This window comes from Zosterops lateralis (genome assembly GCF_965231275.1).
Source record: "Zosterops lateralis genome assembly, chromosome: 2".
Classification (NCBI taxonomy): Eukaryota; Metazoa; Chordata; class Aves; order Passeriformes; family Zosteropidae; genus Zosterops; species Zosterops lateralis.
The window spans coordinates 521,355-544,532 of record NC_139763.1 but is presented as its reverse complement, the minus strand read 5'-3'; the positions used below and the strand labels follow the sequence as shown (position 1 = coordinate 544,532).

The 23,178-nt window shown below is 62.9% G+C and overlaps 2 protein-coding genes across 5 annotated transcripts in view; one reads left to right on the top strand and one right to left on the bottom strand.

Moving 5' to 3' along the window:
- Positions 1-1,843: 1,843 nt before the first annotated feature.
- PGAP2 (post-GPI attachment to proteins 2) lies at positions 1,844-22,383 on the bottom strand. Of its 3 annotated transcripts, none has more exons than XM_083882838.1 (6): positions 22,279-22,383; positions 17,987-18,160; positions 15,969-16,221; positions 12,465-12,571; positions 3,564-3,672; positions 1,844-3,103 (listed from the first exon to the last, which is right to left on the bottom strand). In XM_083882838.1, the coding sequence occupies exons 2-6, from the start codon at positions 18,149-18,151 to the stop codon at positions 2,973-2,975; spliced, it is 765 nt and encodes a 254-aa protein (XP_083738964.1). In that variant the 5' UTR covers positions 18,152-18,160; positions 22,279-22,383; the 3' UTR covers positions 1,844-2,972. The 3 variants fall into 3 exon arrangements, with proteins under 3 accessions (XP_083738964.1, XP_083738963.1, XP_083738965.1); XM_083882837.1 differs by lacking the exon at positions 22,279-22,383 and adding an exon at positions 21,512-21,595; XM_083882839.1 differs by lacking the exon at positions 22,279-22,383 and adding an exon at positions 21,512-21,595 and having other exon boundaries at positions 12,477-12,571.
- The window catches only part of NUP98 (nucleoporin 98 and 96 precursor), a 40,313-nt gene continuing 39,080 nt past the window's right edge, over positions 21,946-23,178 (top strand). For both annotated transcript variants that reach the window (XM_083882755.1, XM_083882757.1), the window contains exon 1: positions 21,946-22,107. The gene's annotated coding sequence lies outside the window, so the exon portion shown is untranslated. The remainder of the gene's footprint in view (positions 22,108-23,178) is intronic.

Below are 23,178 nucleotides of genomic sequence, written 5' to 3'. Positions count from 1 at the left end.
TGCTCCCACCATGGGCATCCAACAGCCCCGTCCTGGTGTGTCTGGGGGATCCCCACAGCCGTGTCCTGCTCCCACCATGGGCATCCAACAGCCCCGTCCTGGTGTGTCTGGGGGATCCCCACAGCCGTGTCCTGCTCCCACCATGGGCATCCAACAGCCCTGTCCTGGTCTGTTCTGCAGGATCCCCACAGCCATGTCCTGGTGCAACTGTGGGGATCCCCACAGCCACGTCCTGTTCCCACTGTGGGGATTTCCATGGCCATGTCCTACTCCTACTGTAGGAATCCCCATAGCCATGTCCTGCTCCCATTGTGGGGACCCCCACAGCCTTGTCCTGGTCTGTCTAGGGGGATCCCCACAGCCATGCCCTGCTCCCACCATGGGCATCCAAGAGCCCTGTCCTGGTCTGTCCGGAGGATCCCCACAGTCATGTCCTGCTCCCACTGTGGGGATCTCCATGGCCGTGTCCTGTTCCCACTGTGGGGATCCCCACAGCCATGTTCTGCTCCCATTGTGGGGATCCCCACAGGCATATCCTGCTGACACTGTGGGAATCCCCATAGCCATGTCTTGCTCCCACTGTGGGGATCCCCACAGCCCTGTCCTGCTCCCATTGTGGGGATCCCCACAGCCATGTCCTGTTCCCACTGTGGGGATCTCCATGGCCATTTCCTGCTCCCACTGTGGGGATCTCCATAGTTGTGTCCTGCTCCCACTGTGGGTTGTGTCCTGCTCCCACTGTGGGGCTGGCGAGGTGCCACCCCAGTAGAGTTTGGTGTAGAAGTGGGTGCTGGGATGGGGAGGGAGCCCCACGAGGCAGGGCAGGACCCAGCCCTGCCCTGGCCCAGCGCAGCAGGATGAGCTCATGGCTCTTCCCCTCCCAGCTGCTCCCAGGACGGCTGCAGCGAGGGCAGGGCCCCACCACGGCCCGGGACAGCGGGAACCAAACCCCCGGCAGTTCCCCTGCCCCTGCCCACCCCCAGCAGTGCCAGCCCCAGCCCTCCTGGCCCCAGGCTCTGTCCCGGGGCTGTGCTGGCCCCTGGCCCCGCAGTGTCCATAAGATCTGCAGGATCCGCAGCCAAGCCAGCGGCCCCCGGGGCTGGGCGGGGAGCGGGGCCGGCAGCTGCGGGGTGGGCTCAGTCCCACGCCTCCAGCCCGGCTCCTGGCCAGTTCCCAGCCTTGCTGAATCTTCCCGGGCTTCATCTGGCACCCAGGGGCCACGTCCCCCATCACAGCCCCAACAGCCAGGATCCAGAGCCCACGCCCCGGTGATCCACATTCCCCACCCCAGTGATCCACATCCTGCACCCCAGCACCCAGGATCCACATTCCACACCCCAGTGATCCACATTTCACACCCCAGTGATCCACATTTCACACCCCAGTGATCCACATCCTGCAGCCCAGGATCCAGAGCCCACACCTCAGTGATCCACATCCTGCACCCCAGCACCCAGGATCCACATTTCACACCCCAGTGATCCACATCCTGCACCCCAGCACCCAGGATCCACATTCCACACCCCAGTGATCCACATCCTGCACCCCAGTGATCCACATCCTGCAGCCCAGGATCCAGAGCCCACACCCCAGTGATCCACATTCCACACCCCAGTGATCCACATTCCACACCCCAGTGATCCACATCCTGCACCCCAGTGATCCACATCCAACACTCAGGATCCACACCCCACACTCCAGCCCCAGTGCCCGGGGTCCATGTCCTGCCCCCCATTCCAGCCCCCAGCATGGTGCTGGTCTGGACCTGCTGGCTGTGCCAGGGCCGTGCCAGGCCAGGCCGTGCCAGGTGGAAATACTGTGGAGTTTGTCAAGAGCTCACAAAAATACTTAGTGCTTTATTTCCACCTCAAAGCCAAGGCGCCGCGGGGCAGCGCGTCACACACATGCAGGGACACGATGGAGCCCGTGGATGGGGACAGTGACAATGGACACGTGTGGCAGGACCTGCCCAAAGCCAGCCCGGCCCCAGCTCTGCCAGGGCCCCGCAGCTCCCGTGGAGGAGGCTCTGTCCTGCCCTGGGATGAGCACTGGGACACCCCAGGGGACTCTGGGTGGTGGCTGTGCCCAGGGGAAGGGCAGGGAGGGACCCAAGCGTGGGGTGGCATGAGCCCTGGCAAGTGCAGACCTCCCCAAAGTCAAGACAGCTCCAGGTGCCCCTTCCAGCAGCATTGTAGGAGGAGTATGGGGACACTGCAGCCTCCATCTGCCATCCAGTCATGTCCCCTGTGCCCTGGCAGCCAGAGCTGCACATTGAGGGCACTGCTGAACCCCAGCTCCAGCCCCACAGCACAGGGGTCATGGGGGCAAAGACCTCCAGCACCAGCACACTCACCCCTCCTCCTCAGACTGGGCTGGAACGGGCCCAGCACCCCTGGAGCAGCCTGTGCTGCTGTGGGCACTTCTGGGAAAGGCAGGAGTGAGACGTGGATGCTCCCAGCACCTGCTCTGCCCCGTGTGCTCCCAGCCTGCTCCAGGCAGTCCCTGCACAGCCCAGCACCTCCCTGCTCCCCTCCTGGGAACTCAGGCACAGATGGGCCAGGACCCTGCCCCAGCCCAGGGGGAGACCAGTGCCCAAAGCCAGCCCAAAAGGCCACCAGCCCTCCTTGAGGACTTGCCCCAAGACCCCCAGCCTGAAGGAGGAACCGTGAGACCCTCAGGCCAAGAAAGGACAGGGCAGGGCTGGACCCCCGTGCCCTGACACCAGGAGCAGCATCCTGCTCTCCCTAAAGCACCTCCAAAGCAGCAGGTCCCTGTTCCTCCTCTGTCCTGCCCTCCTGGTGCTGGGAGGGAGCCAGGACAGGGAAGAGCCCGCAGCTTCCCTGGAGCAGAGCTGCAGTGCAGGTAGGGACAGACACTCCTGGGCTCTGGGGATGATCCTGGCAGCAGCAGCTCCACAGCAAACAGCCCGGCCCTGGCAGGACAGGGAACAGCAGCCCCAGCAGAGGGGCTGGCTAGAAGTGCTTGTCCTCCAGCAGCGAGCTCACCACCAGCTCCTTGTTGCCGAAGTCCCAGAAGGCAGTCATGTGGAAGGCCATGTTGAAGAGGACAACCAGGTACTCCAGGAAGGCAAAAACAGTGTACACTGGGGGAGGAAACACAGCAGGTGAGGGGCACCCTGCCTCTGCCTGGGAGCTGCATCTGCCCTGGGAGCTGGGGGTGTCTCTGGTAACCTGTTTGGGGCAGCAGAGCAGGGACTGGGGGGCTTGACCCCCACCAGGAAAGAATTGTGGCTGGGCACTTGGAGCTACCCTGGGCTGGGATTTGGAAGGCAAGGGGTCACATTAGGAGGATGTCAGACATCAGGAAGAATTTTTGGCTATCAGAAGGAATGTTTCCATAGAAGGGTGGTCAGGCCTTGGCAGGGGCTGCCCAGGGAGGTTTGAAGTCCCCATCCCTGGAGGTGGCACTCAGTGCTCTGGGCTGGGTGACATTGGGCATAGCAGGCACTTGCTGATCCCAGGGATCTCTTCCAACCTGAACGATCCTGTGATTCAGTGACCACCCAGCCCCCTCCCCAGAGGCCCCCCAGGCAGCCCCCTCACCTCCAGGGCCGCAGTACCAGTTGTGGTGGAAGTAAACACACACAGCAAACGCAAACGTGATGAAGGTGGAGAAGAACAGCAGCTGCTTCCACTTGTACGACTTGCGCTCCTGGAAGAGGCCAAGGGCTGGGTGATGCCTGAGCAGCCTCCCCATCCCATCCCACCCCATCCCACCCCATCCCATCCCATCCCATCCCATCTCATCCCATCCCATCCCATCCCATCCCATCCCATCCCATCCCATCCCATCCCATCCCATCCCATCCCATCCCATCCCATCCCATCCCATCCCATCCCATCCTATCCCCATCATGTAGTGGTTTCACGTTCACCAATTTCTGTTTCCTAAATTCAGCGTACTGGTCTGAGTGTCTACTACAACCATTTACTTTTTTTCTACTGTGAGATAGGATTAGGCATCCCATCCCCATCCCCATCTCTATCTCATCCCATCCCTATCTCATCCCATCCCCTTCCCATCCCCATCCCATCATGTAGTGGTTTCACGTTCACCAATTTGTTTCCTAAATTCAGTGTACTGCTCTGAGTGTCTACCACAATAATTTATTTTTTCTATTGTGAGATAGGATTAAGTATCCCATCCCCATCCCATCCCCATCCCCTTCCCATCCCCATCTCTATCTCATCCCATCCCCATCCCCTTCCCATCCCATCCCTTCCCATAGTGGTTTCACATTCGCCAATTTCTGCTTCCTAAATTCAGTGTACTGGTCTGAGTGTCTACCACAATCATTTATTTTTTTCTATTGTGAGATAGGATTAGGCATCCCATCCCAGGGAAGCTCTACTCTGGGGGTCTCCACACCCTGGTTCCTTGTGCAGAGCCCCCCAGGGCTGTCCCTGGGGGCACACGGGGCTCACACCTCCATGGAGACACAGGGAGTGAGGGAGCCACGGGGGCCCAGCAAACACAGGCCCCCAGTGCTGGGGTGCCCAGGAAACTCCTCGAGGATGGGCCAAGGCCCCACCAGAGGCAGGTCCCCCTGCCCACGTGGCTGCAGGTGGCCCCAGGGCACGGGGAATTCACCGGGGAATTCACCCCCTCACCCACAAGAGCAGCAGGGAGGAGGAAACCACATGAAGGGGCAGCAGCTGGGGCGGGTGCTGTGCTGGAGAGCTCTCCCAGCACGCCCTGGCACTGGAGGGGCCCCATCCTGCCCCTGCACCCTCTGATGGGGCAGAACAGAGCGTGGCCACGCTGCCAGCAGCCCCACAGCCGCAGCCCACTGCTCCTGTGCCCCAGAGCCCAGCCTTGTGACACCCCAGGGGCCAGGCCTGTCCCCTGCGATAGGGGACCCACTGCCCAGCACCCCAAAGCTGAGGGTTGTGGGTGCAGTGACCCCCGGCAGCCACAGCTCCAGGTCCCTTCCTCTATTTCTCCCGTCACACTGATGGGAGAGTCATGGGTAAGGATCCTACAGCCCGGGGGGCAGAGGAACCCCAAGCCGTGTCTGGAGCCCAAGGAGGGTGCAGGGGGGCTGTAGGGGAGGATCAGCCCCACAGAACGGGCTGGGGATGCCACAGACAGCCCAGGCTGTTACAGGTGGGAGGGGAATTTCCCCCCCCGGCCCGACGCTTCACGTGAGACAAAGATTCCATTCTGAGGGAGTGCTGATAACAAGGAAAATGTAAATTGCCCCATCACACTTTCCATTACCCCCGGAACGCGTGCCAGGGGCTCGGCCGGGGAGGAAAACCCAGAGAGGAAGGACAAGGACACAAGGACGGAGCCACGGGCGCTTCCCCATGTGGGGACACGCGGGTGACGCCACCGCCAGCCCGCGGGGCCAGGGCTGGCCCTTCCCGCTGGCACCGCCGGTCCCTGTCGCCGGCAGCAGCAGCTCAGCCCGGGAGTGGCAGAGCCCCGAGTTTCACACCGGAAAAGCGGCTCGGAACAGGCGCTGCCACCGCGCTGTCACCGCGCTCCCACGGCAAACGGCTGCGCTGAGCCCGGCACGGCCCCGCCGCACCCACACAGCCCTGCCGGGCCTCCGGGGACCTGCCGGGGCCACCAGGGACCTGCCGGGCCACCGGGGACCTGCCGGGCCTCCGGGGACCTGCCGGGGCCACCGGGGACCTGCCGGGCCACCGGGGACCTGCCGGGGCCACCGGGGACCTGCCGGGCCACCGGGGATCTGCCGGGCCTCCGGGGACCTGCCGGGGCCACCGGGGACCTGCCGGGCCACCGGGGACCTGCCGGGGCCACCGGGGACCTGCCGGGCCACCGGGGATCTGCCGGGCCTCCGGGGACCTGCCGGGGCCACCGGGGACCTGCCGGGCCACCGGGGACCTGCCGGGGCTACCGGGGACCCGCCACGGCCACCAGGCAGCGGCTCCTCCCTGGAGCACCGGCGCAGAGACCAGCTCAGGTCATCCAGTTCCAACCCCTGGTCCTGCTGCAGGACCCTGAAATCTCCCTGCAGGAGCCACCCCGGGCTCACCTCAGTGACCCCCCCGCACCTCTGGGTGCCCCCTGAGCTCCCCCTGTCCTAGTCTGGGCCAGGGATTATCACACCGGTAATTAGGTGTTAATCCCTCATGCCAGGGCACGGCTGGCTCAGCCCGGTGCCAGGAGATCGCAGGGCAAGGTCCCCCGTGCCGGGGGTGGCACAGGGTGACATGGCAGGATGGCTGAGCAGAGCACCCGGGAGGGCGGCACCTCGGGGAAGGGCCTGCAGGAGCAGGGGGAGGATGCCCAGGTGGGAACTGGGGGGCACAGGGAGCACAGTGGGGTGTGGGAGCTGCAGTGCCCTGCTGCAGGAGCAAGGGAAAGGGCCAGCCCACACTTGGGGCAGCACGGTGGGAGCTCCAGGAGCTGCTGGAGGCAGAGGAGCTGCCCATCCCCTCACTGGGGTGGGCTGGACTCACTGCCCTGCTCAGGGCTCAGGCAGAGCCAGGCACTGTCCCTGCTGCCCACGGCCCCAGCTTGGTGGGATCCCCCACCTGGGGACAGCCTAGGGAGCCAGATGGTGGCCAGAGGAGAGCACCAAGATTAGAGGGAGGTGAGGAAAGATTGGGAGAATTAGGATTGCTCAGCCTGGACAGGACCAGGAATCCCCAGGTCACAGCCCTGGAGGGGAGCTGGCAGCTCCAAGCAGCCTGGCAGGAAACCACCAAACTGTCTGTCTGTGAGGAAAAAGGAGGGTCAGAAAATCCCAAGGACAGGGTGCTCCAAGCTGAGCTGGTGCCAGGCTCCCCTGTGGCCTGGCTGGGGCTGGCACGGCTGTGGCTGCCAACTTCCTCCTGGCAAGACAGAGCAGGGCCAGCCCCGCAGTGTCACACAGCCCTGGGTGTCTGCATGTGAGTCTGGCCCAGAAAACCACAGGGGAATTATATTTAGTGCCCAGCTGGCAGACAGAGCTGAGGCACATTCCCGGCACACCAAGGTGAGTCAGGAGCAGGAGGCCAGACAATGAACAGGCAGAGGAGAGGGTGGCTGCAGCACCCAGCCTGGGGGAACACTCTGGGGGGCTTCTCCTGGCACTGGGGGTCTCCTTCCCCACCCTGGGGGAGCCCCAGGCCCTGCAAATGCAGCTCTGAGGGCTCAGGGGTGGCTGCTCTGAGCCACCAGCAAGGAGGCACAGGAGCCTCCTGCTTCTTCCACTGCCTCCAGAGAGGAGGAGGACTGTGCCCACCCCCCAGTTCCTGTGGGGCACTGATCTTAACCCAAACGGCAACAGCTCACTCCTCAGGGACCACCCAAGCACTGCTTCTGCCCCTCATCCCTTTCTGGGGGACAAGGGGCACCTGCAGGGCTCCGTGTCACACACAGCCCCAGCTCCCCTCGAGGGTTTCCGGGTCCGTGCAGAGAGCCTGGAGCCCAAGGGCCCCACAGAGAGCTCAGCTATTTATAGAGGGCTGGTGTGAGGCCCCGCCGGGCTCCCCGGGGCGCCGCAGGAGCTGGGGTGAAACCACGCGTGGTCACCAAGGCGCTCGTGGTCCCTGCTGCTCACACGGCTCTGCCACAGCGGGGACAGCTCAGACACCCCACCCCAGCTCTGAGGGCTCAGCTGGGCCCAGGGGACAGAGGGGGCTGTGCCCCAGAGCCTCCTTTGCACTGGCTGCAGCCTGGGCTGGGCTCAGCCCGTGTGCCCTGTGGGTGCTGGGGAGTGGGACATTGTGGGACATTGTAGGACAGAGCCCAAGGGCTGGTGACAGAGCAGGACCCAGCTCCACTGGCCACAGCATGGACTGGAAGTGACCATAAAGCCCATCCAGTGCCACCCCAGCCATGGCAGGGACACCTCCCACTGTCCCCAATGTCCAACCTGGCCTTGGGCACTGCCAGGGATCCAGGGGCAGCCACAGCTGCTCTGGGCACCCTGTGCCAGGGCCTGCCCACCCTGCCAGGGAACAATTCCTGCCCCAGATCCCATCCAGCCCTGCCCTCAGGCACTGGGAAGCCATTCCCTGGGTCCTGTCCCTGCAGGCCTTGTCCCCAGTCCCTTTCCAACTCTTCTGGAGCCTCTTTAGGTGCTCTGAACTCTCCCTGGAGCTTCTCCTCTCCAGGTGAGCACCCCCAGCTCTCCCAGCCCGGCTGCAGAGCTCCAGCCCTGCAGCAGCTCCCTGGCCTCCTCAGATGGGCTGAGCCAGCCAGCCTGGTGGCCACCACACGCACACACTGGTGTCTGCTGGTGCCACCAGCCCTGAGCTGGGGGGGGGAAATGTGTTTGCAAACAAGAAGTGAAACTGCTCTGCCCCACTGCCCAGCTCCGTGCCTCAGGGCTGGGGGAAGGAGGGTTTTAAGGGCGAGCAGCCAGCCAGGAAGAGCAGAGCTGCCAGCCCAGGTGGGCACTCCACGCACCAGGCACGGGGTGCAGTGATCAGGCACAGCTGAAGGCTCCCAGGCTCCATTTCCCTTTTCCCCAGAATCTCTCTCTCCTCTGTGTTGCCCCTTTCCCCTCCTTTTCTCTCTCCTGCTTTCTGTTTTCTCCCTCCTGCTTTCTGTTTTCTCCCCTGCCGCAGAGGAGGGAGAAACAGAATTTATTTTCCTGTCTCTCAGCATTTGCCACCTCGTAACTGGAAACCGCCTGCACTTCCCCATTACAAACCAGTTCCTGCGCACCTTCCTGCCCTCGCAGAGCCGCAGTTGCAACAGGAGCCCCGCCGGACGAGCAGCTTTTGCAAGACCAATTCCTGCCCCTCCTACACTGCCAGACCTGGGGAGCTTCAGCAGGGCTAAAAGGGGTGTCAGCCATGGGTTGGGAAGGCACAGAGCCCCTGTTCCCTCCTCCAGACAGACCCAGCTCTCCCCACATGGAGTTTTGTCCAGGAGATGGCCCTGGAGAACCTGAACCTTGTGGGGACCCTCTGCTGAGGAGGAGGAAAGGATGGAACACTGTGAGATCAGAGCCATCCCTCACCTGTCCCCTCCTGCCACCACCAGCTCCAGGGCTGGGGGCAGCAAATGTGAATAAAGGCCTCCACACAAGGGACACAAACCCAGCTGTTTGTCCCCAAGGTGCTGTGATACACACAGAGGGATCAGCTGTGCCCTAAAACAGCCCCAGGAGCGTGGCTGGGCAGCTCACTGGCACTGCCCAAGGCCTGGGATGTGACAGTGGCACCTCCCGTGTCCCGCTGTCCCACCCTGCTGGGCCAAATAAGCCGTGGGTGTCACAGGAACTGCGCCAAGCCTGCCAGGGGCCACCAGCCGTGAGCAGAGGGCTGGGAGCCCAAGGAATCCAGGCAGAGAGCGGGACAAGCCCCAGGAGACCACGCTCGGCCCGGGGATCCGTGGGAACGATTGGCATCACCCGACAGGGGACACGGCGGCTGCAGCATGAGCAATGTCCCCCAGCCAAAGGTGACACCTGGTGGTGTGACAAGCGCTGTGCCCTCCTCACCCCGACACAGCCGGCCTGGGAGCTGCGTCACCCCGCAGCGCCTTCCTTCTCCTCCTCCTCCCTCCTCACCCTCGTGCCCTGGGCGACAGCTCCATCCTGCGGGGACACCGGAGCTGGCACAGGGACACCAGAGCTGGCACAGGGACACCAGAGCTGGCACAGGGACACCGCACCCCCGCTGGCCTCAGGTCAGGGCTGGCCCTGGAGGGTTCCTGTCTCCTTGGGGAACTCCCCCAGCTTTGGGGGAGACCACACACCCCCGAGGGCAGATCCCCTCCACCAGCAGGGCTGTTCCAGGATGGGTGGTGGCACTGTGCCAGGTGGTGGCATCTCAGCCAAGGTGTCACCATGTTCCCTGCCCTTCAGGGATATGCAGATTCCTCCATTCCTTGGGTAGAGTCAGAACAATGAGGTTGGAAAATCCCTCTGACACCACTGAGTCCAACTGCTCCCCCAGCAGTGCCAAGGCTACCACTGACTCATGTCCCCAAGTGTCACATCCACACAGCTGTGAAATCCCTCCAGGGATGGGGACCCCACCCCTGCCCTGGGTACCTGTGCCAGGGCTGCACAGCCCTTTCTAAGAAGGAATTTTCCCAACACCCAAAGTGAACCTCCCTTGAGGCCATTCCCTCTCCTCCTGTCCCTGTTCCCTGGGAGCAGAGCCCGACCCCCCGGCTGTCCCCTCCTGGCAGGGACTTGTGCAGAGCCACAAGGTCCCCCCTGAGCCTCCTTTTCTCCAGGCTGAGCCTCTTCAGCCCCTTCCCCTGCTCCATCCCCCTCCCTGGACATGCTTCAGCCCCGCAAAGCCTCTCTTGCCCTGAGGGGCTCAAAGCTGAGCCCAGGATTTGGGATGCCTCACCCCTGCCTGTTGCAGGGGAGATGAACCAGCCCCAGTGGGTGATGTGGCAGGGAAGGAGATCCAGGGCCTTGGAGGGCTCACCAAGAAAAAAAGACAAGCCAAAACAATATGACAGAAATAAAGGAAGCTGTGGGAAAGCTGCCAAGGAATGACTGCGAGCTATTCCCATATCACCAGAGGGAACACATCACTTCCCAGTGAGCGAGGAGACTCTCAGCATCTCCACAAGCTCCTTTCCTAAGGAGTCTGACAGCCAAACAACTGCTGGAAGCTTCTTTTCCCGGTCTCTGGAGTGAGGCAGCAGGGACAGGCGCGGTGAATTGGCGGAAGGGGAGGATAAACAGCAGTGGTGGAGCAGGAGCTGCTCTGGGGCTGCAGAGCTGGGCCCCCCAGCACTCATCCTGCTGGGACACAGGGCCAGGCACAGCACCCACCCTGCAGCCCTGCTCACAGTCCCTTGGGAGAGGCTTGGGCAGCCCTCGGCAGCCTCCCAGCCCTGGGACACAGGCACACACCTCCCAAGGGCTCTGCTCTGCAAGCGGACACCTTCCTGGGGCAACACAGCCCCGGGACCCCTCCCCATTTCACACCGGGACCACGAGGGCTGGACTGGGATCAGCTGGGAGAAGCATCCCAAAGGGAAAGGACAGAGAGATCCAGGGAACCCAGATCCACAGGAGAAGCCAAGAGTGGAGGAGCCACGTGGGCACAGAGGCAGGTCCCACACAGCCTCAAACCTGGATGTCCTGCCCTGTCCATGGCTTGTCAGTGCCAACAGTCCAGGACAAACCTGGATGACTTGCCCCATAATCCAGGACCAATCTGGTTGTCCTGCCCCATAACCCTGGACAAACCTGGATGTCCTGCCCCCCTGCCCCACAGCCCAGGACAAACCTGGATGTCCTGCCCCATAGCCCAGGACTAACCTGGGTGTCCTGCCCACCTGCCCCACAGCCCAGGACAAACCTGGGTGTCCTGCCCACCTGCCCCACAGCCCAGGACAAACCTGGGTATCCTGCCCACCTGCCCCACAGCCCAGGACAAACCTGGGTATCCTGCCCACTTGCCCCACAGCCCAGGACAAAGCTGGGTGTCCTGTCCTGTCCATAGCTGTCAGTGCCCACAGCCCAGGACAAACCTGGGTGTCCTGTCCTGTCCATAGCTGTCAGTGCCCACAGCCCAGGACAAACCTGGGTGTCCTGCCCACCTGCCCCACAGCCCAGGACAAACCTGGGTGTCCTCCCCACCTGCTCCCTAACCCAGGACAAACCTGGGTGTCCTCCCCACAGCCCAGGACTCACACCACAGACCAGCACAGCACAGAAGCTCCATCCAGGCAGTGAGGCCAGGAGCCCCTGGCTGGATCCTCCACCAGACCTGCTGCCCCCACAGCCAGTCCCTGCACTCCCTGAGACCCCTCCCCAGAAAAGGAGCCAGAGCCAGCCTGCTCCACAGAGTCGTTCTGGAGCAAAGGGAGAACAAATGCTGCTGCCCACTGCTCCCAGCTTGCAGGAGCAGCAATTCCCAGCACAGGGAAGCCAACTTCAGCTTAGAAACAGGCATGGAGAAGGGATGAGCAATCCCAGTCCACAGGGATGGCAGCAGTGGTTTCCAGTATGATCTCTCTTAATCAGGTACTGGGAGGAAATCCTTCCCTGGCAGGGTGGGCAGGCCCTGGCACAGGGTGCCCAGAGCAGCTGTGGCTGTCCTGGGAGTGCCCAAGGCCAGGCTGGATGGGGTTTGGGGCAGCCTGGGACAGTGGAAGGTGTCCCTGCCCATGGAAAGGGGTGGAAGTGGATGAGCTTTGAGGTCCCTTCCCAACTAAAACCATCCTGTGACTCAATAATAAAACCAGAAAACAGGAAATGAAATGCTTCCTTCCCACTTTGCTTTGGTAAATAACGGATTTTGGTGACATCTTCTGTTTCACTTGCTGCTGTTGGCTCCTTTAGCACCTTCTCAGGATTATTTCACAAGCAAGGACAGCCAAAGCCCTTCAGTGCCAGCCCAGAGCCCCCAGCATGGCCCCAGAGCCCTGTCCCAGCCCTGGCACAGCCCCAGAGCCCCCTCCCAGCTCCCAGCACGGCCCCAGAGCCCTGTCCCAGCCCTGGCACAGCCCCAGAGCCCCCTCCCAGCTCCCAGCACAGAGAAAAGAAAGGAAAGTGTCTGTACCTCGGGACTTACTGTGTGTTTCTTAGTCATTCTCCAGAGGATGCAGGTGAGCAGCATGTGGCCCAGGGCCGACGTGATGAACACGATGAAGGCATTTTCGTGGATTGCTGGATTTACAAACAACAGGTTTCCTGCTCATTCCAAGCCAGGAGCACAAGGGGGACGTGGGGCAGGGTTTGGGAGGGCTTTGAGCTCTGCTGGGAGCAGAGCAGACCCAGTGGGGTCTTTCCAGGAGACAGGCACAGCACAGCTCCATGACCTGCTCATGCTGCCCCAGGGCCCCCTGGAAGGGGATAAACGTGCCTGGAAGGAGTTTATGTGCTCTGGGACCATCACTTCACACAGCTGTAAACTCAGGGACCCTTGAGGACCCTTCCCCATCCCAAGAACATCCCTCTGTTGTTCTTGGGATGGGGAAACTGAGGTATGGAGAGGGGGTGTGCAGAATGAGCCAGTCCAAAATCCAGGAAAGTCATCTTCTCGCCCCATCTATTACCTACCTGCCCATCAGCAGCATCAGCAGCCTCACCTGCAGCACTGAGGTTGCCTCAGGCACACATGGACTAGCCCAGGTACAGGATCAGGCTGGGAAAGCAGCTGGAGCAAGGCTAAGCCAGAGCTGCTCCTCAGGCCCCAAACCCCACACAACCCCTGCACCTTCAGGTGAGACATCTTCATACGAGCAGCTCTGAAAAGAATTTCCCAGCCCCTTCTCGGGCTGAATTCCCAAACACCTGAACACCAGGAATGATCATCCCTGTTTGCCCTGTCCATGCCAGGGGCAGAGGAGCACACAAGGAGTGAGGCAGCAGCAGGTGGGAGAGGTCAGAGCAGGGTGTCCTGCAGGGATGATTAACCCAAGCACGGCAGCTCAGGGCAGGAACTTTCCCCAGAGCAGGGATTAGTCTGGGATGAGGATCCCAGGAAGTGGGTCAGCTCCGGCTCCTGGGGCAGCTCTGCCCAGTCACACCTCGGGCTCCTCTCCCAGGGCTCCCCTGGGGGTCAGGCCAGGCCAAACCTCAAAGCAGCACCTGCATTTCCAAGGGCAGGAGCCTGGCCTGGCTGAGCTGGAGAAGCCCCTGGGGCAGGTCAGAGCCTGCTGTGAGGGGACACTGCAGGAGAGGGGCAGGGACACCTTGCCATGGGGACAGGGAATGCTGGCAGGAGACAGGGGGGATGAGCTGGGCAGGGACAGGTCCCACACCACTGACCTCCAGCAGCAGGAAGTTCCTGTCCTGCCATCCCAGTACTGGGCTCCACCACGGACCATCCTCACCCCAAAGGCTGGGGAAGATCCTGGGACGCTGCTGACAGCACCACAGCCCTGAATCCCAGATCAGTGTGGGTTGGGAGGGACCTTAAAAACCTTTTTATCCCACCCCTGCCATGGCAGGGACACCTCCCACTGTCCCCAATGTCCAACCTGGCCTTGGGCACTCCCAGGGATCCAGGGGCAGCCACAGCTGCTCTGGGCATCCTGTGCCAGGGCCTGCCCACCCTGCCAGGGAACAATTCCTAATTCCCAAGATCCCACCCAGCCCTGCCCTCTGGCACTGGGAAGTCATTCCCCTTTTCCTGGCACTCCATTCTTTGAACAAAGTTCCTCTTCAGACCACAGCTGGAAACAATATCCATCATCACCACCCTGCTGTGCAGGGAAAGCCAACACATTTCTGCCCTGCTGATATATCCCAGCATGGAGTTTGTTCCCACTGCAACAGCACCACCTTGCTGGCTCCTGCACTTCAGAGCTCTCCAGTTAATCCCTGGTGCCTCCTCCAGACCTTAGGAGGAAACAGCAGCTGCAGATCAGCACTGGCACTTTTGTTCTTCTGAGATGAGACCACGTGGGGGAAGAGAATTTCCCAGCCTGTCGTGGCCAGGTTTTGGACACATGGATTTAACCTGAAAAACTCTGCTTCTGTTTCCAGGAACTATCAGAGGGCTGGAGCCTCTCTGGAGCCAGGCTGGGAGAGCTGGGGGTGCTCACCTGGAGAGGTGAAATATCACCAGTGCCGGCAGTGGCTGTGTCCTGTGCTGCTGCTGCTGCTGCTCAGGAGAGTTGATAGAGACAAACTCAACTTCCTTTTTTGGGTTTTGGGGATTTTTTTTTCATGTCAGCTTATGTAGCCTGGAAGTACAAGGCTGAAAAAAGTAACATTCATTTTTCCCTCCAAATGAAGTTGCCAAAACTGGGCAAATGAAGGTTCCAGCAGGTGATGTGAGGGGTGGGATTGGCTGGGGTGGGTTCTGATCTCCTCCAGCAGGAATAGCAGCTCCAGCCCCAAAGCCTTCCCTGGGCTGACCCCACAGCAGAGCTGCTCCAGCCCTGGGGCCCAGCACAGCAAAGACCTGGAGCTGCTGGAGAGAGCCCAGAGGAGTCACAGAGCTGCTCCAGGGCTGGAGCCCCTCTGGAGCCAGGCTGGGAGAGCTGGGGGTGCTCACCTGGAGAGGAGAAGCTCCAGGGAGAGCTCAGAGCACCTAAAGGGGCTCCAGGAGAGCTGGAGAGGGACTGGGGACAAGGGATGGAGGGACAGGACACAGGGAATGGCTTCAGAGTAGGATTTGATGGGATCTTGGGCAGGAATTGTTCCCTGGCAGGGTGGGCAGGCCCTGGAATAGAATTCCCAGATTTGCTGTGGCTGCCCCTGGATCCCTGGCAGTGCCCAAGGCCAGGCTGGACATTGGAGACAGTGGGAGGTGTCCCTGCCAGGGCAGGGGTAGCACTGGGTGGACTGTGAGGTCCCTCCCAACCCAAACCAGTCTGGCATTCTGTGACGACATGAAATTTTCTCCAGAAGTTCCTGGGGAGGGTGTGTGAAGGCAGTTGGAGCAGAGCCAGCCCAGAGCCCAGCCTGGCTGTGGGATGGAGGGGAGGCAGGATGAGCTCTGGCCCACCTGGCCCACCTGCCCTCAGCCCACGGGAGGCACTGAGTGCCCAGGCCTGGCCCAGGCTCCATCCCCAGCCTGAACCCACGGCTTCACCCAAGTGTCAGCAACCAAAGAACTGTGGGGAGCGTGTCACCCTGAATTTTCTTGCTTTCAAGTGTTTGAATCTTCGCAGCATGATTCTCACGCAGCTTCATGTAAACTAATGTATTTTTAGAATTTATCTGTGTTTACATAGCTCTCCTCTGGGAGGAGAAACTTAATTGACAGTGATGGTGACCAATGAAGTTCATAAAGTGACAATCTTTCTAGCCAATCTTTGGCTTTTGTACAAAGTGTATATAAATTAATGGAGTCAGAAAATAAAGGGAAGCTTTCCTTGTCTGACCTGCTGCTGCCTGCTCATCCTCTGTGTGTTGCAAAATAGTGGACACACGAGAGCACGGCCTTTTGCCCATTATGCACATCATTCCTGTACACCACTAACTCCAATGGAACCTCTGGGGGTTGCTAAGTGTGTTTTCCTCTGCAAACTGCCTCATTGCACTGCAGTGTCCCGAGGAACAGCTCAGCAGGGCAGGGCAGGGCCTGGGTGGGGCGGGAGGCAACACCTACCATAGTTCTCGGTGGAGGAAACGTAGGTGAGGATGAGGAGGGCGAAGTTCTCGAGCAGGTTGAGCAGCAGGGTGAGGTGGCAGAGGCGCAGGTAGCGGGGGTGAGGGCAGTGGCAGCTCTGGTAGTGGTTCCAGTAGGCCAGGGCCACCAGCAGCCGCGGGGCCGAGTGCAGGCCGATGCACAGGCGCCACACGTAGCGCTGCGGGGTCTCGCCCCCGATGGCCGCGCTGATGGACGGAAGGTAGTTGGGCACCTGTGGGGACACACGGGCTGCTGGGGACACGCAGGGGACAGGGCACGGCCCCGCTGCCAGCCCCTGGCACACGCTGAAACCGGCCTTGGCTTTTCCCTGCCTGTCCCAGACAGGTTTTGGACATGTGGATTTAACCCGAAAAACTCCGATGCGGTTTCTGGGAGCTGTTAGAGGGCTGGAGCCCCCTTCCCTGGGCTGACCCCACAGCAGAGCTGCTCCAGCTTGGGGGTCCAGCACAGCAAAGACCTGGAGCTGCTGGAGAGAGCCCAGAGGAGGCCAGGGAGCTGCTCCAGGGCTGGAGCCCCTCTGGAGCCCCTCTGGGAGAGCTGGGGGTGCTCACCTGGAGAGGAGAAGCTCCAGGGAGAGCTCAGAGCACCTCAAGGGGCTCCAGGAGAGCTGCAGAGGGACTGGGGACAAGGGATGGAGGGACAGGACACAGGGAATGGCTTCAGAGTAGGATGTGATGGGATCTTGGGCAGGAATTGTTCCCTGGCAGGGTGGGCAGGCCCTGGAATAGAATTCCCAGATTTGCTGTGGCTGCCCCTGGATCCCTGGCAGTGCCCAAGGCCAGGCTGGACATTGGGGACAGTGGGAGGTGTCCCTGCCATGGCAGGGGTGGACCTGGGTGGGATTTAAGGTCCCTTCCAGCCCAAACCAGTCTGGGATTCTGCAATAAGGAAATAAGGCTGGAGCAGCCCTGTGAACCAGAAGGACCCAGTAAAGCTGAGCCTGGCTGAGCAGCATTATTTAATAACCTGGAGGGTTTTTTAATTCCAAATGAGTTTGTTCCTGTTCTCAAAGCCAGGGAATGTATTGGGGCAGCACCTCTGGTCCATCCCACAGGGTCATGGATCCCACAGCCCTGCTGGGGCAGTCCTGGGGTGCTGGGGGCCCTGCCCAGGTACCTGCTCAGGTTTCTTGCCTTTACACTCTTGACTGTCCATAGAATCCCAGAATGGTTTCAGCTGGATAGACCTTAAGGCCCAGGGACACCTCCCACTGTCCCCAGTGTCCAGCCTGGCCTTGGGCACTGCCAGGGATCCAGGGGCAGCCACAGCTGTGCCAGGGCCTGCCCACCCTGCCAGGGAACAATTCCTAATTCCCAAGATCCCATCCAGCCCTGCCCTCTGGCACTGGGAAGCCATTCCCCCTTTCCTGGCACTCCAGGCCCTGGTAAAGTTCTCCTGCAGTTGTGAGGTGACCCCTGCCCTCCATTCCCAGCTCATACCCAGCTGCTCATCCAGCAGCCTGAAACCCTGGGGAGGAGCCCAACCTCATCCCACATGAAGCTCCAGCTCTCCCTGCCCAGACCCCTGTGGCTCCTCTGAACTCCAGCAGATCTGAGGGCAGCAGCTCTGGACCAACCCATTCCCTGGACAATGTATTTCCCTTCAGCCTCCCCACCTTTATTCCTCACTGCAGCAACCCCCAGTGCCCCAGCCTGAGCAGTCTGTACTGCCTTCAGCCCCAGCACAGAGCCAAAGCTGCTGCTGACAGTCCTGAGGCAGCACAAGGACAACGAAACAATGCAGCTTGCTCTGGATTCTGTAACACTTCTGGTGGGAAAGCCCAAGAGAGGAGCCCAGAAGAGAAGAGAGGAATCCAGAAGGTGACTAGGAGCCCAACAGGAGAAGGGAGCCCAGAAGGAGGGAGAAGAGGCCAGGAGAGGAGAGAGAAGAGCCCAGGAGGAGGGAGAGTAGCCCACAAAGACCCAGAGCTCTGTCATCCCTCAGGAATATGGGTTTTCCCCACAGGAATCTCTCACCCCACAGTGTGTCGCAGTCGTCTCTCTGAAGTTGAAGAGCAGAGACCAGATCACACAGAAGAGGAAGCCAAAGAGGGGGCAGAACACAGTCCCCAGGGCCAGCGTGGTGAAGCGCAGCCGGAACAGGATCCCGTCCCGATCCAGCGGCAGCGGGACCTGCAGCATCTTGGAAACCTGGACGCAAACAAACAAACGTCTGCCTGGAGTGCTCTGCCCTGCTCTGGGCAGGATGAGAACGTGGGGACCAGTCACAGGCTGGGCTCCGTGACCCTGAGGGGCTTTTTGAAACTCAGTGATTCTGGGATTCTGTCCAGCACCACACAGCCCTGGGCAGGGACGGACACACGGCTCAGCCCCACAGCCTGTGTGACCCCACACAGACACAGGGCTCAGCCCCACAGCCTGTGTGACCCCATACAGCTCAGCCCCACAGCCTGTGTGACCCCACACAGCTCAGCCCCACAGCCTGTGTGACCCTACAGACACAGCTCAGCCCCACAGCCTGTGTGACCCCACACAGCTCAGCCCCATAGCCTGTGTGACCTCACACAGCTCAGCCCCACAGCCTGTGTGACCCCACACAGACACACAGCTCAGCCCCACAGCCTGTGTGACCCCCCCACACACACAGCTCAGCCCCACAGCCTGTGTGACCCCCCCACACACACAGCTCAGCCCCACAGCCTGTGTGACCCCACACAGACACAGGGCTCTGCCCCACAGCCTGTGTGACCCCACACAGACACAGGGCTCTGCCCCACAGCCTGTGTGACCCCACACAGACACAGGGCTCTGCCCCACAGCCTGTGTGACCCCACACAGACACAGGACAGGCAGCACGAACAGGCAGCCAAAGAAAATCCCACTGTGGGGACACAGGAGCCCCGAGACTCACAGGCAGCAGGGAGCAGAGGCAGAGCAGGGCCGGTCCCTGCAGCCCTCCAGAGGGATCTGGCAGGAAGGGCACGTGAACCCTGTCCCGTGGGATCCATCCAGACCATTCCCTGCGCTCGGGACAGCGCTGACACAGCCGGGACACCACGGCTGTCTGTCCTGCCGGGTGCTGCGGCTGCTCCGGGACTGCCTGGCCCCGACTCCACAGCCTGGCCCTGGCTCCAGCACAGCCCGGCCCCAGCACTGCCCGGCTATGGCTCCACAGCCCGGCCCCGGCTCCACAGCCGCTTCCTACAGCCCGGATCTGGCCCCACAGCCCTGGCTCCCCATAGCCCCGGCTCCCTCAGCCCCGGCTCCAACACAGCTCCAGATCCCACAGCCCCAGACCCCACAGCCCTGGCTCCCCACAGCCCCGGCTCCCCCATCCCCGGCTCCAGCACAGCCCCGGCTCCAGCACAGCCCCAGATCCCCCAGCCCCGGCTCCAACACAGCTCCAGATCCCTCAGCCCCGGCTCCAGCACAGCCCCGGCTCCCTCAGCCCCGGCTCCCACAGCCCCGGCTCCAGCACAGCCTCCAGATCCCACAGCCCCGGCTCCCACAGCCCCGGCTCCCTCAGCCCCGGCTCCAGCACAGCCCCGGCTCCCACAGCCCCGGCTCCCTCAGCCCCGGCTCCCCACAGCCCCGGCTCCCACAGCCCCGGCTCCAGCACGGCCCCGGCTCCCTCAGCCCCGGCTCCACAGCCCCGGCTCCCACAGCCCCGGCTCCAGCACGGCCCCGGCTCCCTCAGCCCCGGCTCCAGCACGGCCCCGGCTCCCCCATCCCCGGCTCCACAGCCCCGGCTCCACAGCCCCGGCTCCCTCAGCCCCGGCTCCCTCAGCCCCGGCTCCAGCACAGCCCCGGCTCCTCCAGCCCCGGCTCCCCCATCCCCGGCTCCACAGCCCCGGCTCCCCCATCCCCGGCTCCAGCACAGCCCCGGCTCCCCACAGCCCCGGCTCCAGCACAGCCCCGGCTCCAGCACAGCCCCGGCTCCCTCAGCCCCGGCTCCAGCACAGCCCCGGCTCCAGCACAGCCCCGGCTCCCCCATCCCCGGCTCCAGCACATCCCCAGATCCCCCAGCCCCGGCTCCAACACAGCTCCAGATCCCACAGCCCCGGCTCCAGCCCCACAGCCCCGGCTCCCTCAGCCCCGGCTCCAGCACAGCCCCATCCCCACAGCCCCGGCTCCCCACAGTCCCAGACCCCACAGCCTCGGCTCCAGCACAGCCTCCAGACCCCACAGCCCCAGATCCCACAGCCTCGGCTCCAGCCCCTCAGCCCCGGCTCCCCACAGCCCCGGCTCCCTCAGCCCCGGCTCCCCACAGCCCCGGATCCCCCAGCCCCAGATCCCCCAGCCCCAGATCCCACAGCCCCAGACCCCACAGCTCCGGCTCCCTCAGCCCGAGCTCGCCCCGTCGCCCCCGGCCCTGCACGGGCAGCACCGTCTGGAGCTGTTCCAGAGGGATTGAGGGGGGATTGTAGGGCAAGGCTCTGCCCCCAGAGGGTTCAGGCACTGCCCAGGCTCCCCAGGGAATGGGCACAACCCCAGAGCTCCAGGAGCCTTTGGACAGCCCTGCCAGGGATGCCCAGGGGGGATTGTTGGGGCTCTGGGCAGGGACAGGAGGTGGATCAGTGATCCCTGTGGGGTCCCTACAGCTCAGGATATTCCGTGAGTCCATGCAGGCTGCAGGATCAGGGCAGCACAAGCCCCACACGACAACGAAGCCGGGGTTTAGCAGGTGGGGAAGGCTATGATAGGCACCTCTGGAGCCTGCAGCCCCTCAGAACAGGGATCCCCCAGCCCAGGGCTCCCCTCAGCCCCAGGGGATCACACCCCACCTCGGCACCGTCCGGCTGCGGGACAAATCCGATTTATGGCCAATCCCTGAGCCATCTGGGCACTGCCCCAGGGCTGCACGGGCACTTTCTGCCCGCACCACACGCCCCCCGCAATGGGGAACCAAACCCCAGCGAAGGGACCGACCCCAATCACCGAGAAAGCAGAGCTCAGCCCAGCCAGGCTGCTGCCATGGGAGAGAGGGAATTATCTGGGGATAAAAGCAAAGAGAAAGGGAAGCTCCAAAGGGCCGGGACCGGATGTGGACGGGGGTCCCCGGCCGGCCCAGGCTCCTCTCCCCGAGACACGGAGGAGCCCCCCAAGGGCTGCGGGGATGGAGCCCCCCAAACCCTGACCCTCCCTCGGGGGCTCGGCACAACTCCCTGTGCCGTGGGGACACCCCGGGGGTCCCACAGCAGGGGCGCCGCAGCCTCTGCCCTCCCTCCCGGCAAAGAGAGCAAATAAAAGGCAAGTATTTTGTATCACGTATTGATTGAATGGCCCCGACCTGTCCCGCAGAAGAGGGGCTGCACCATCCCGAGAGCTGCCCCGGGTACCCCACACCCCCTGGAGACCCCCTGAGACCCCTCCTGGGGCACCTCCCGTCCCCCTGAGCCCCCCGCAGGAGCCGCCTTCGCCCCAGGGCCCCCGGGCTCCCGCGGTGAGTGACCCCTCGGGGCACCCCGTATCCTCTAGACACCCTCCCTGGGATCCCTCCCCAAAGCCCGCGTGTTCCACGGTGCTGACACCCCCTCTCACCGCTCAGCCCCCGTCGCGCCGCTCCATGTCCTGGCCCGGCAGCCCCACCACGCCTCCTCCGCCTTTTCCGCCTCCTCCTCTTCCTCCCTTTCTTCCACCTCTTCCTCTTCTTCTCCCGCCCCCCCCAAACCCCGCTGCGGCCCCTTTAAGAGGCGGGGCCAGCTCCCGCGCGCCGCCGCACACGATTGGTCCTCGCGGCACAAGCCCCGCCCCCCTCAAACGCCCCGGATGTCGGGGCGGCGCCGCGACACGGGCCGTTCTGGACCCTTCCGCGGCGCCAAGCCCCGCCCCCTCCTCTGCCCGTGCGGCCAATGGGCGCTCGGTGTGCAGCACCCTTCCTCCCAATCAGCGTTGAGCTGGGGGGGGAGGGAGAGGGGGCGCAGCCAATGGGAGGGGAAAGCGCAGCGGGCGGGGCGGGGCCGAGGCGGCGCGCGGGGGAGGCCGGGAGTGCGCGCGCGGGCTGTGACGCAGCTGCGGCCCCCGTGAGGCGGCGGCGGCACCGCGGGCCCGACCCGGCCCGGCCGCTCCCGGCGCCGCTTCCCGGCACCCGCGCCGAGCACCGCCGCCCGCTGGGGCTGCCCTGCCCGCCACCTGCGGTGAGCACCGGGGCCTGCCGCCGCCAGGCCTTTTGTGCCGGGAGACCGGGTGGTCCCGGGCTGGGGGGAGCGCGGGGAGGGCCCGGGGCGGAGGGAAGGCCGGAGGGAGGCGGGAAGGCCGAGAGCGGGTGGGATTTCTCGGCAGCGCTGCCCCGGGTGTTTCCGGAGTACCTGCCCGCTTTGGGGGGGTTTTTAGGCCTTTTTGGTTGTCCCGGTGCGGGTCCGGTTGGAGATTCCGGGTGTTTTCCACGGGGGACACGCGGCTCGGGATGCGGGTAACGGCCCGGCTGTCCCCGGGACCGGGAGTTATTTAGTGCCGCGTTAATGAGTTGTAGTTTAAACTTGGGTTAGTTACATGTGACTTGAAGTTATGTTGGTGACGCGGGTTTCTTTGGGTGTTACTTTGGGTGTTACTTTGGGTGTTTCTTTGGGTGGTTTCAGGGGGATTTTGTGCTGTTGCTGTTGAACTGCGATTGGAGCCCTTTGGGGCGAGGGACCCTCAGCTGGGGGTGCAGGGAGTGGGAGAGGGGTGTTGTGTAAAACCTTTGAGTTTTATTAATTCTGGTTCTTGAGATCACAGAATCCCGGGATCGGTAAGGCTGGGAAAGCCCTCCCAGAACATCCCAGCTGTGCCCACCTTGTCCCCAGGGCAGAGCTCTGAGTGCCACCTCCAGGTGACACCTCCAGGGATGGGCACTCCAAAGCTCCCTGGGCAGCCCCTGCCAAGGCCTGAGCCCCCTTTCCATGGGGAAATTCCTGCTGCTGGCCAAGCTGAGCCTCCCCTGGCCCAGCCTGAGGCCGTTCCCTCTCCTCCTGTCCCTGTTCCCTGGGAGCAGAGCCCGACCCCCCCGGCTGTCCCCTCCTGGCAGGGACTTGTGCAGAGCCACAAGGTCCCCCCTGAGCCTCCTTTTCTCCAGGCTCAGCCCCTTCCCAGCTCCCTCAGCCCCTCCTGGGGCTCCAGACCCTTCCCAGCTCCCTCAGCCCCTCCTGGGGCTCCAGACCCTTCCCCAGCTCCCTCAGCCCCTCCTGGGGCTCCAGACCCTTCCCCAGCTCCCTCAGCCCCTCCTGGGG

Bases quoted from the DNA above. Each gene is read 5' to 3' on its own strand.
- PGAP2 (XM_083882838.1), bottom strand. From the start codon at position 18,151: ATGCTGCAGGTCCCGCTGCCGCTGGATCGGGACGGGATCCTGTTCCGG. The intron at 12,572-15,968 runs GTAGGTGTTGCC...TTGTAAATCCAG, and splicing joins TTCCTCCACCGAGAACTATG to CAATCCACGAAAATGCCTTC. The intron at 3,104-3,563 runs GTGAGGGGGCTG...TTCCTCCCCCAG, and splicing joins CTGGTACTGCGGCCCTGGAG to TGTACACTGTTTTTGCCTTC.